The sequence below is a fragment of the Apteryx mantelli genome, chromosome 1 (genome assembly GCF_036417845.1).
Source record: "Apteryx mantelli isolate bAptMan1 chromosome 1, bAptMan1.hap1, whole genome shotgun sequence".
Taxonomy (NCBI): Eukaryota; Metazoa; Chordata; class Aves; order Apterygiformes; family Apterygidae; genus Apteryx; species Apteryx mantelli.
Genome location: NC_089978.1, coordinates 26,593,336 through 26,607,281, shown reverse-complemented (window position 1 = coordinate 26,607,281; position 13,946 = coordinate 26,593,336). Strand labels below are relative to the sequence as shown.

The window sequence follows — 13,946 nt, the reverse complement described above, 5'->3', positions numbered from 1 at the left end:
AAACTAGTTCATTCTTGAAATGACTACACAACTCCATTCAATTGTAGATGAATGTGCACTTTGTTTTGTGCTCTTGAGCTATAATCTTTTTCCAGCAGTACTGAGATATGGAGAATCTTGAATAAGTTTGTGCTACCACCTGCTGGCATGAAAGGACGAATACTTCCTTTTCTCAGTTCCTTTTTATCATTTGAGTCGAGTGCTTTTTAGAATCCCCATATCTCTAGGGGATAACTTTTTCCTATACCGTTAATCTTGTTCATATTTGTGAATAAAATTAAAACTGTTAAGAGTAGCTAGATAACCAGTTCAACATGCTGCTGCTCCTGGATTTATTTTATTTTATTTTATTTTAAGCATGATGTAAAAATTTGCAGCAATTAAACATTGAGCCTGTTGTGATGGTCACCTTTGGTTCTGATGATGTCTCAGGGAACAGCATCTGTGAGAGAAATACTCCACTTAAATCTTTCCTTCCCAAAGAAGAAAGTTGATAAAATGCATCTCAAGGAGTCAGCCTAATTTTAAATACTTCTGAGATCACCAATTCTTCTTCCATTCCACATATGAAACTAGAGTGTGCTGTCTGCAGTATGCTTTGAAACCTCATCAGCTTGTGCATATTATTCCAACACAGAAGTACATGTCAGATTCCTGAAAAGAAAAGAATCAGCCCTTTAAAATGCTTCTCTATAGAGTATCCCCTTTCTGCTGTAGCCTGTTTGCTCTGATTATTGATTTCTCCTTTATAGGAATTGAGAAAGTTGGTAAGGGGGCCCGTGCCCCTTCTTTCCCTGGCAGAAAGCACAAAGAGGTGGCTATGTTGCCTAGTGGCATGACTTACAAATAATTCGGCTTGAGCAAGGTTTCTTGGTGATGAGAATATGTTGGGTTATGATAAATGTTTATATACACTGTTGAAAGGTTCCATGTGTGATGTGTTTTTAATATCTGTTCTTTGAGATTCAGTTCTGTTAGACTATTATTAATTCTCTGACATACAGTTCATGCGTGAGCTTTGTGGTTTTCTTTTTGGCAGAGTCTGAAATTTTCTACTAACATGAATTTTAAGATCTTTTTCCATAGATACTAAGGAGATAGATATATTCTAATGACAAAACATGTTTTTAATTGCCTTTTACTCAGGTTCTTAATTGACCAAGTTCTCAGTGAAAGTAGCAGCTGTTCACTAAACACCTTGCAAGAGTAGGACAACTCTTTTGGCCTCTCCTCCCTTAAATGTGTTTTGGTAAATTTCTAAATTTGCAGCAAGCATCAATAAGAACTGTTAGGTAAAGGTATCATGAGCATGCTGTTCTGGTCCAGAACTAATATACTAATATTGGTCCTTATTTTTGTATGGAGGTTTATTGATGAGAAAAATATTCCATGGTTAAGGTTTTGAAAACTTTTTTTCTTTCTTTTTTTTTTTTTTATGCTAGTTTCTGAGTTTGGTTGCTTTCATAAGTTGTAGTCTCATCATTCATCCCTGTACTCACTAGCTACTATACCATATAATATCTGATGAATAAATAGAAAGCAAAGACCTTCTAGGATTTTTTATGTACATAGTCCTGGTGAATAACATTGCATTTCTGTGTAAAGAAGAATGGCTTTATTATTTTTTATGATTTAATGTGTACAATGAAGGATTGTTAAAAATAAACCTTGAAACATGTTAAATCCTGGAAAAATGAGAATACAGTGTAATGAAATCTGAAATTGTAAATGTTACAGCATTTTAGTTTCAGAATGTATGCAATCACTTGACTTAGTGATGTCTTCCAAGTATTTATAGCTTACTGCTAGGTAATGCAGGAAAATACATCTGGTTCTTTCAGATATGAAAAGCAAGAGAATATTTGTGAAATTAAGAGTTCTCTGAAAATTTTCTTTTCTCTTTTTTTTTTTTTAAGACTGTAAACATATAAACATACCAGAAAATTTATTTAAATTTTTATTTTTGTAGGAGGAATAAACATGGGGTCACTCGTGAGAAGATTGCTCAGATGTTGGAACGATATGAATATCAAATATCCATACCTATTGTCATGAATTCAGTGGCACCGCCTCACAAACACATACAAAAGCCACCTCTGCAGCGAAGACATAGGTGGGGAGGCAATACAGACTCATGGAATTTTTTCAGTATTTCCAATAACTGATAACACAGGTTGCAGTCAGTTAATAAAAATCTGTTACTTGCCGTTCTTAAATCTGTCTTCACCACCAGTAAAATAGTGAATTTTCTGCATTTTAAATAGGCCTATTTTAAGACCATTCCCTTCTGGGGATTGTTTCTCTAATGGACTTACATGTAAATAAAATTGTACATTACATGTTTTAAAAATATATATTTATTACAGCTGTAATAACTTCAATTTTTAGTAATGTATTTGGAATAGTATGAAGAATAGCCGAGCCTTCCTTCGTAAACCTAGGACAATGATGTTGTCGTATACTGAGTAACTGTTGAGCAGTTTTTTAAAGAGGTCGTATTGTTATATCTTTTAAACAGAGCTAAAGCCCAGAAGAAGAAGTTATTTATGTAATATCTAATTTTAATGATTCTCACTGCTTTTAAGTCTCCTTATCTTTTACCAGATTTTTTTAATACAGTTGTTTCCTGGATTGTTGTATGCTTTTATTTTAATTAGTGTCCAAAATTTAGGCAATTATTTTTCTCTGCCTTTTTTTTTTTTTTTTTTTTGGTCTCAGCAGCTCATCTAGTAGCTGAAGCAACATTCTGTCAATGCAATACTCACCAGACTGAAACTGTGTAACCTGAATTATTTTTTGAGGGTTTTTTTCTCCCCTGTAGTACTATATAGTGTGATGGTGTCTGCATACCACGACTGTTTTTGTGCTAAAAACACTGTATTTTCCCATTACAAAAATAAATTCACACCTGTCTTTCTGAGCCAAGTTACTTACGTTTAGCATAAAAATGACACACGTAAAGCATTAGCCAGTTAACTCCCAGTTCACATTTGGGATGAATCAATTCAATAAAAATAGTGGACACAATTCTGTAAAACCATGTTGCATTCTTAATTTTGGCATACCTAATATAATCTGTTTAGCACATATGAAAGTATGAGCCAGCATGGAGATTGATTTATTGCCCTTTTTCTCTTAAAAACTGATAAATCAGTAAGATTTCACTTTGTCTGCTTTCTAACCACTTGCTTTATTAATAAAATATGTCCTCGTTGTTTTAGTAGTTCAGTGTAAGAGTTTATATTATTTTTAAGTTTTTATGATTTTATGTACATGAATATTATTACTAATCTGTTAGCTAAAATAATCTATCTTTAGGCCTACCTACATTTATTTTTCTTATACACTGAATGAGTAAGTCTTGAATAGGAAACTTTGTCAAGAACATGCTTATGTAGCTGAAACAATTTACTTTTTTTTGGTGTGAAGGCTTTAGTGTTTTGAAAATTCTAAAGCCAGCATGATTTTTGTTTTCTTTATAGATAGCTTTTGGATGGCCCCTAAAAAATTGCTTCATCTTAAAGTCTGAATACCAGAAGTTGAAAATTCAGCTATCTAATGAAGTATTTTTCTGTAATTTTATATACCTATTGTGCAATTCTAAATTTGAACAACTTAATGTATATCTAAAATAATGTTTATGTAAGACATCTTATTAACTATCAAAGTTGAAGTGTGCAGTTTCACATTTTAGTAATTGTTTTAATTGAAAAATAATTTTTAAAGCTTCAGTAGTGCATGGATTATTAATATATTAAGCTACTGTGTATTTAAAAAACAAAACTTTCCAATGATATTAAATATTTTCCCTCATTGTATATTATTTATACCAATTGTGTTACTATTTTTTTCATTTTCTTGGTCATCTCTTTCCATGTCTCAAGAGAATCATGGAAGTCATTGTAAATCCTCAGTAATACTTTAATTTTCTCAAAGTTTTTATTTTTAAACAAAGTGCATTTCAACTGTGAGGAACATAAAAAGGTTTTTAGAGAGATTGATTTTGTTTACTCATATCTATATTACTTTAAGCCATAATAAAGCGATAACATTTATTGAGGCTTTATGTAATGTTTACACAGTCTGGTAAGATATGACAGAAAAAGAGCTGATTATTGGAATCTGATGTTAGGATTTTTTTTGGTACCTTCCATCTTCAGGTTTTAGAGAAGACTGAGATTTTTTTTTACCAGTATTTAATTGATATTTAAGTTGTCTTTAACTGAATTTTAAAAATTTAAATAGATGTGAATTATTACTAGTTTAAAAAAAGATGCAGCATTTTTGTGTGTTATCTTTTTAATAAGTTATTCATGGGTGGTAAATATATTTGATATGCAAAGCCTGTTGATCAGTGTAGGCTAGCTATTTACAAAGGATACATAACAAGAACAGAATGCTTTACAACCTGGCACTGTATCAAACACTTGTTATAAACTGCTTATTCTTATAAAGCTATATTCCAAGGTAAGTACAGTGAAATGGTAAGTGAAAACACAGTGGAATTACTGTCTGACTGTGTAATACTTGGTCTTTGTTTTATGGTATGTTCCTATTTGATGAGTGTATGACAGTCATGGCTTAAGCTACTAACTATAGATATTTATATCCCTGAGAGAGAAATTACCTTGTCATTGTCTGTGGAGGGCATATTGCATTATAATACTTATATGTAAGAATAATAGAAAGAGGGTGTGAAATACACATTGCAGGTACTGAATTTATCCCGCTGCCTCACAAGCGAAGTATTTTGCCAACAATTACATACAAGAAATGTGGGAACTCCTTGTTCAACTTTAAATTTGGGATCTAAATATTTCTACTGTCTGGCAGAGTGTTGATGCAGTACACCTATTGACTTCTCACACATAATAGTAACATGTACCTGGAGTTAAGATTTTCTATTTGTTTGTTCTAGTAAATTGCCAGTTCAGAGGATTTCATGAATTAAGTGTCAGAATTTTGTTATGTAACTAATGCATAGAACCTTAATGTTATGAATGTAAATTGTAAGTACCTGCTGCATACTTCAAAAACTGGTGAGGTGGTAAGCAACATCAAACAAAGTAGTTATAATACTTAGCTGTAGTCTTAACATTCCATTTTTTTAAGCATGAAATTTGAATCAGAGTTAATTTGCAAAACATCCATAATTTGGTTCAGATTGCTGACCAATTAGCATCGGCTATGTAGGATTATTGTGTTACTGAAGAAAAAGCATCAGTCTTACTGCTTCCTCTAAATGGTTGTTTTCTGAGTTTATTTCCAGAAGTGTTACAAGTTTTCATCAGCCTTGTCTGTGACAAATGATTTAGTGTTCTTACTGTTTCTTTTATTAAAATAAATAAAATAAAATGTACCCATATATTTTTTTTCTTTTTAGTGAATGACGTTAAATAGTCTCCTATGAGGAACTCTGTCTTCTGTTCTGATAGTAATGTCCTTTTTAGTCCATTTTAATATAATTGACCATGCTACATGATTTTTTTTTTTTAAGCTTTTATTTAAGATGAAAGAAGGAAGCCAAGATTTTATCTTCTGTCTCTTGAAATCTTCTACAGACATTGTAGAATTTTATGTTTCTCTGCTAATAGATAACCGAAAATCAGGCTTTGTCTAGCTGAGATGAGACCCATAACATTTATATTTGCTTGTTTTCTGTCTCCCTCTTTCTTGATGTAATTTAGGCTGTCAGTATTTTCTTTTTTGAGATGAACACTATGTTTCATTTTCAATAAATCAGAAAAAAAAATTGTACTTTTGTACTTTCACATTCATGTATGATAGGTGTAGTTTGAACACCTGTTTCTTCCTAGAAATTGAGTTTTCTGGAAGAAATGCTTCCCTTGCGTGTGGCACATCATGGTGGGGACATGACTAGGTATATGATGAGAACTGAGGGCTTTCCATATGAAAGAACAGAGGGGCTGTATTACAACTCCCAGTAAGAAGCAATAAGAAGGCATATAGTGTTGAAATGGCAGTTTCTAAAATCAGAATTAATATTCAGTCTAGGAGTGTTCAAATAAATGTTAGATCAGATATATGGAAATATTTTGCTTCAGTGTTTCCATATTGATGCTTTTTCATTTCAATATTTTATCTTCTCATCCTTTTGAAATAAAAGTGCAGTATGAACCTGAAATTTTTTTGATAGATTAAAGCTCCTTAGTAATCATTTTTAGGTGAGAAACTACTTGTACATCAGTTCTGTTTTTCTTTTTATAAAGCTAAATGGAGGAAATTTTCTGTAAGTCACATTATTTTCGGTTCTCAGAAAAATGTGTGAAGAAATAACCAGCTGCCTTTTTAAGTATTTAGGAGATGAGGCAGTAGCTAACAGGGGTTGTAGGGGTCAGGTCACTTCAAATCTGTCTAATCTATTTCTGTAATAGGGCAGAAGCAACAAGTGGCATTTTTTCTTCGGTAGGACTGTGACAGTGTCATTATGGATCAGTCATAATAAAAGTATTGAGAAGTATTGGGCCTGAAATGGATCTTTGCAGCTTCCTTTTATTTGATAGTGCTGTCTTCCCAGAGAGCTAGTTCTCCATTTTTCAGGTAGGCGGTCCTTGACCATTTAATGTGTGCCTTACTGATACATAATGCTGTTGTAACAATGTCATATTATGCCAAGTCATGTATTGTACCTATGAAGTATTTTTTTTTCAGTTGCATTGGCAGTCTTTTTAATGGCATTAGATATTTTTCTGGTTTTGAGCTACTAATTGAATTCAGCATCAACTTTTCTCTTACTGTCCCTCAAACAGATATCAGACTAACTTCTCTTTAATTATGTGGGTCATGCTGTTTGTCCTTTTCAAATTGGCCCAACATTAACTTTCTAAGTATTCCAAGGTTTATTGAAACATAGGAGAAAAGTATCTTCTGAACCCTTTTTTTGGAGCATGTGGTTGCATGTTACCTTATCCTACTGACTTAAAAAATGTGAATTCATCAGTGGATGTTGTTTAACCGCTTCCTAAATTACTAACAGACTAAAAAGCACTACTTTAGCTGACTCTAACGTGAATAAACAATCTTTTCTTTTCCTAGGGGGTTTATCATATCATTAAAAAGTAGTCTTCATTTAATTGTAGGCCTATAATAGTGTTAGGCTGTCCTTTTGTTCTTGATACTTCTAATTGTTTTTATGTGTTTTTCTCTGTCAGCTGTAGGTTTTGCCTGATGTATGTTTCCTTTTCTGTATTTTGTATCGTCTGTCTTTCAGTATAACCAGCATTGAGTACATATTCTTATTTCTAAGAATAATTCTATGAATTTTCTTTTGAAATTACCCTTATGCATTTGGGGTTAAAAAAGAATAAAAATAGCCTTGTTTTAGAATAACCATATTTACTTGTAACTGGAAAAGAATATGCAGCCAGCCCTTCTCACCAATTTTATTATGTTTTGTAGAAACAGCCATTTCAGTAAAGCTGTCAGTTTTAGCATGGCAAGATTGTAATGGAATTTAAATAGGGCTTGTTTTGGAACCTGATAGCAACCTGAACTCTCTCTGTTACCTCCATAATAGGTTACTGAACAGTTAACCCACATCTTGCCCTTACCATGAAGGATCATGTACCTAAGTTAGAGTGGACAGGCTACTCAGCTTTTTCCCCAGCTAGCATTTTTCCTGGTAGTTTCACTTTGCTTCTAAGATGAACAGAAGCTTTTCATGGCTAGTGAAAGTAAAAGTGAAGACATCTGATCTTTTAACTGAAGTGAGACATGCACAGATTTGAGCTCCATTTGCAGATTATAGATCAAGCTATTTGGTACTTGCTCAAATTATTCAGTAAGTATACCTGAGAAAGTTTCAAAACTATGAAATCTGCCATTAGAAGACTGCTTACGGCTTTGCAGCAAAATTCATTTATCCTTGTTGGTCTTCAAGTGCTAAAAGCTATGAACTGAATGTTCTTGGAATTTCAACAACAACAAAAAAATATTTTTTCAGGAGGAGAATCTGGATTAATCTTGGCAAAGGAACTGCTTGTAGTTTAGTCACTCTAGAGGTTGAGTAGGCAAAGCAGAAAGGATTTAAAGTACATAAAAATTGAATTCAAGTTAGTTACAAGAGGTAAGAAAAAGACAAGTTATATATACAGGTGTATAAATAGAATTCCTTATATACGTATATAGAAGGCACAGTTAGGGCATTATGTTTTGTTCTGTATTTTTGTTTTGTTTCCTTCCAGCAGTCTAGACTGAGTTCCTGTTTCTAATCTAAAAATCTTCGGTTATATCCATAATGCTGCCCTGTTTTGCCCTAGATCTTGAGGAATGGATTTTTTGTGAGTAAAGATACAAAACTATGGCTTTATTTTCTATTGCTCTTTAGAGGAGTGAGCAGTAAGGAGAAGAATTTAGTTTACGTGTGCTTGATTAGCCTGTAGTGCCCCTGTTGAAAATGTCTAGCTTTGGGCTCCTCAGTACGAGTAAGATGTGACACAACAGAGTGAGTCAAGCAGAGGGCTGCCAAGGGGGTCAGGGGCCTGAAGCACATGATGTACAAGGAGAGGCTAGAAGCACTGGATTTGTTCAGCTGTAAGAAGAGAATGCAAAGTCTAAGACAGCTTCTTGCTGTCTTCACCTACCCAATGGGAGAATATAAGGAAGATGGAGCCAGACTCCTCTCAGAGGTGACAAGATAAGAAGCAATGGACAAAAGTTGCAACATAGGAAACTACAATCGGAAGAAAAAAAAGTCCCTTGTGAGGGTGGTGAAACACTGGCAGAGGTTGCCCAGAGAGCCTCATGAGACCCTCAGTAAATCTGCCTTTGTCTGAGTAACTCTTCTTGAGCTGAACTGCATAAGCACATGCCTGAAATGCAGCATCCCTGACAAGCAGATCATAAGGGAAAGGGACTTTAAAATGGGTTGTGAGGTGGCTCACAGAATTTAATTTTTGAATGAAAATCTTGTCTAAAATCAAGGGTCCACTCATATTCAGTAGTCTTGTATTTGAACCACTTAGATTTTATATACATTATACAATGTGGTAAATCTGTAAAAGCAGCATAACTTTTATTTCATTTGGAATGAAAACAGCAGATACGCTTAAGTTCTTTAACCAGTGCAAATTTGACCATAGTTCATGTCTTCAAACGTCTTTTTGATGCAGCATATTTCTCATCTGGCCTGGATTAATTTCAACCTGATTGTCTTCATCATTGAGCTGATGTTATCCAAGTAATAGAATTAATGTTATCACACATGAAAACATATTCATGCTGTACTTTCAGTCCAGTGCGCACATTGGCATTGAAGTCCATAGTGTTCTCTTTGTCTAAACATTGACAGAAAGGACTTAAGTGAAAATTAATCCTTTAAAACCTTCATGAATGAGAAGGTGGATGGTAGAGTTGTAGTTTCCTATCTCTGTATTGTAAGTGCATCCCTTTAAGTTGGTTTCATATAATTTGTAGCATTTTGCTTGGTCCTTTGTTTTATTTTTAACGTGCTTTTTAACATTGAGCCATGTTGCGGAGAAGTCCAATAAAACAGCAAAAATCCATTAGCGTCTATCAGTACATGTATTGCTGATTCCGTTTCATGTCCTGGTATGAATTTTGAATTGCATCAGGTGAGATGTATTTGTGGCACCTAAATGAGGTTGAAAGCAGCTTTTGGGTAGTTTCACTTATTCAGGAAGTAGAGGTTTGATAATGGGCAGAAGCTAGGATCAGTATCTTCAAGATGGATTTCCTTAATGTTGATCAGTATATTCCACAGCTAAGAAGTTGAAATGGGAAGTTTGCTCTTTTACTCAGAAGACATTTCTGGCTTTCATTAGCCAAGCAGGACAAAGATCTTTTTCTCAATTAGTCACATTACCCAATACAGAACTTCTTGTGGAGTGAATGGACCATCATTTGAAAACTGAATGTATATGACTGTCACTTCAGGCAATTTTTTTTTTTCTTTGAAGTAAGGTGATTGTACTTTGGCATGTATTTGACTATATGAACAGCTTCTAAAGACATGCTTTGGTCAAACCAATTGTACGGTATTCTCTGTGTATACTCTCTATGTCAACCTTTCATGTGTCTGGACTATAACAGGGCATCAGCCTGATGCCTGACTGTACATTGCATAGAATTATATAAACATGTCTCCTATAGAAATTATATAAAAATTAGATTAGCTCTTTGAGCATTGCGATAGATTATTGTCTCATATGAAAGTGAGGATTTAAATCTCACCATTGCTGACAATGCTGTTGGGAGACCAAGAATGAATAGTGAGTTACTTTGGGTTGAATCCAATTAGTAGGATCTCTACTGATTTTTGGGTAGGGGGCATTGATTTACAAAGCTGTAATTTGTAAACATTTCTTATGAATCATTTATGGTGAAATCCCACAAGATGGGCTGAAAGGCAACCCTGCTCCCACCACTTCCTTTGTCTTTGTCTTAGCCAGGCACTAATTTTACTTCTTTTTCCGGAGTTAAATCAGCTCAACAACAAAATAAGTACTATGTTTCTTTCTTCATGCTGACTCGGGCAGCTAAATCCACCCACAAGGAGGTAGATCTGTGCTAGAACCAGCAAAAGACAGGTGGTGGAAATGCATGGACAACATCTGGGACAAAGTAGAAGGGAGAATAAGGCTGTTTCTTCAGCAACAATGAACTAAGCTGGATGCTCAGCTGTCTAATGGAACCTCAGTATTCAGGGAACCCAGTAATGATGAAGGGCAATTTTTAAAGTATAAGGTTCAGATTTTTTACATGTGTTTATTTTCCAGTCGTTTAATCACCTAATACTAATATTCCATTTGATTTTGAGGAATCATTAGTTATAGGCAAGATATGTAACAAAAAAGCTGATACAGTGACTTCTGTTGTGAATCAAAAATTTTGACTTCGATTTCTGTTTGTTGCTGAAGTGCAGTTAGATCAAAAGGAAGAGAGTGTTCATTCAAAAAAGCACTTGGACTTAGCAGGTAAGAAAGATGCAGTGTATTCCAGTAGAAATCTTTTTGCATAAGCAGCTCTGCTGTAATTTTGATGTTGAAAACCCACTCCAGAGACTTTTTGGATTAATGATAATAGTACATTTCTTTAAGTAGCATGTACCTTAACACTAAATGTCATTCTTATAGTTGCATTTTTTTAATTTACCAATTCCTCTGTATTTCATTACAGCAGTCACTGCAGACTTTTTTTGATATCAAGTAGATGCTGTCAGCTGAGATGTATGCTAGAGCTGAGGTTTGTAAAACTGCAAATCATTGATTAAGTAAACCTTTTTTGGTTTTGCCATTTTCCAGGGAAAATGTGGCAAACTTCTGTAGATTATTTTCTTTGCATATTCTGCCTTGGCTATGGTGAAAATGCATTTCTTTTTCCAGTAAAGAGTCTCTACTGACTACTGACTATCAGCCACGCTGAACAGTGCTATTTTGAGCATTAGGTCACAACCTTGAAGACAGTGATGGCAAAAAACTATTTTAATATTGTCTAAGTGGTAGGCTGAAAAGTTTCAAAGTATTGTTAGAGAAATTAAAATCCTATTTCAGCAACATCTTTTGTTACATCTTTTCAGATCTGTTACATCTGTTCAGATTACTGTGCAGTAATAAATGAACAGTTTTTTAAAAACATAATAGCAAAATTTAACAAATTAAATTACACTTATTTTTTCCTTTGAGTGTGTACCATGTGTTAAAAACAAACTACTAACAAATGTCATTGTAAAGAAGGCAAGCCTATCTCCATGCTTGTTCTTGAATTTTCTCAGCATTTGGGTGCCATATGGTTTTACAGTAGGGCAAACTCTTTTGAAGAGTTTTAGGTGGACTCAGAAAGAGAAGGAACTTGCATAAAATTAGTAGGCATATTTGTTTTATTAAATGCAAAACCTCAACATGGTAATGGATATACCCCAGTTAGAAAAGTTTTAGCAATGCCATTATAGTGCATTACAGAGTGTTACAGACTTGTTTCTTTGAGGAAGTGTTTGGTTAGAAGAGCAGTTGTCTGGAGGAGTGAAGTCAATTTTGTTGTTCTGCAGTAAGCAGTACCATCACTTTACTTTTGTTTTTAGTTTTTTTTCTTTAGGAAATCTGAATCTTGAGGGAAAAGAATGAGACTTTTGCTGAACTGCTATGGCACCTTTCTGTTTCCAGGGTAGGACCTTTGAATGGCAAGGTTGTTGTATTTGATCTGAACTATTGAATGTCACTATACTAGCTGTTTTTTCATATATGCTAAATCATCAGCCTGGATCAATGTTTGCATTCATTATCATTTTGACATGCAGTAACTTCAATGAAATAATAGCTATTAGTTTCTCTTGATCTTCCAGGATGTTCTTTTCCCAATATTTGGTGGATATGTTTCAGTTCTTGCATGCTAAAGTGAGTCCTGTCCAGTGTTTTTTCTCCTCCTGAGTCAGCATTAACGGTGAGGAGAGGAAGTAAATGTTCTGAACTCTGAGACTTTTTTCCTCATTTCTGCAGGGTTCCTCAGTACCTTTTAGTGTAACATCCTAACCTAAGAAGGTCTCTTTCAGGCTTGTCTTGAAAGGGCTTTAAGATGTATCGGAAGTTAGGTACCAGAAACATGCTTGAATCAATGTTATAGAAGTTCCTTTCCATGAGAAGCAGCACAAATTCATGTCTGGGAAAAGTGAATAGTAAGTAGGAGCAGACCTAGGATAATATCAAGTGCAGAAAAGTCTTTCCTTTGCTTCTGGATTTCAGCCTTTCTTATGCCAGTGCTGATATTGGCAATGTGGTAGTCACTTGTGCAGATGTGTTACAACAGCACAAGGGCCATTAGACATAATACTAAATTCTTCTTGAAATTGGTGCACAGGTCTGATGTTTTATTCCTCATTCCTTTCAAAAACAATTAAAAACAGGACATTGTTTTGTATTTCATCAGTACAGGGTTTTATGGTTTTGAAAACTTCAGAGAACTTTGTATTGCTTCAAAAAAAAATACTTTTAATAGCCATGTAATTTTCATGACTGAAGAGGAAAGTTAATGTCAGGATTTAAGACAGCTTTCGTGATTAGTTTATGGTCTGTGCAAAGCAGAGGTATGCATAATAATCTTTCCAACAACCAAAGTAGATGTTTAGTTCTTATATCATTTGATTAAACAGACAAATAACATCTATTCAATCCTAAAACTTATTCTAGCATCCCATGTCTCTTTTCAGGCAGACGAGGGAGCATGTTTCTGAGTAAGGAATGTACTGCAAGTGGAATTTGGGGTGAAATTCATCTCAGCTAATTTTAAGCATCTGCAGTGTAGGTGTTTGCCCCCATATAGAAAATATGCTGATTTGGGAAAGAAGTCAGTTTTCATTATTCACGTGAAAGCACCATGTATATTTAAATGCCCAACACCTGAAGGAAGTCCCATTTCTTAGTAGGTTTTCTCATCTGGATGCCATTTCAGGGGAATAAAATTTGTGTGCTTTTTAACAGAACATTTTCTGAGATCCACGGTGCTTGCTGCAGCAATATCAAGGAATCAAGACTTTTGAACCCAGTTCCAGTTAAGTGACTTCGTGGCTATACTGAGGCCTAAAAGGCTGCTGAACTGTTTCCAACTCAGAGAATTGGGAGGATTTGCTTTATGGACTTCAAAATAATTTCTGTAAAATGAGAGTAATAGTGAATAAATTTAAGAATGAATAAAGGGTAAGAATAGGTCTCTGTAGGTGACTTTTAGGTCCCAGGCTGCCTATTGATGGTATTGACATCCCCTCCACAGGGACACATGCCTTTTTTATTATTTCTCTTTAAGTTCCATGATACCACACTTAAAACAGCCTGTGTTAGATATGAATGTGCAGGAAAAACAACAACAACAACAACTTTACGCTGTGATTCTTTTTGCTGTTCCTGTTTCTTTTAGTGTATTCTGTGAAGTGCCATCCTGAACAAAAAATTTCATAAGAGCAGCAGATCTTTGACATG

General features: G+C 34.4%; 1 protein-coding gene across 1 annotated transcript in view; it reads left to right on the top strand.

Annotated features, from left to right (window-relative positions):
* The window catches only part of LOC106500373 (NEDD4 binding protein 2 like 2), a 47,782-nt gene that overhangs the window by 20,018 nt on the left and 13,818 nt on the right, over positions 1–13,946 (top strand). Inside the window, exon 6 of the mRNA XM_067291124.1 lies at positions 1,970–2,113. Within this exon, the coding sequence (XP_067147225.1) occupies positions 1,970–2,113 (144 nt within the window). The remainder of the gene's footprint in view (positions 1–1,969; positions 2,114–13,946) is intronic.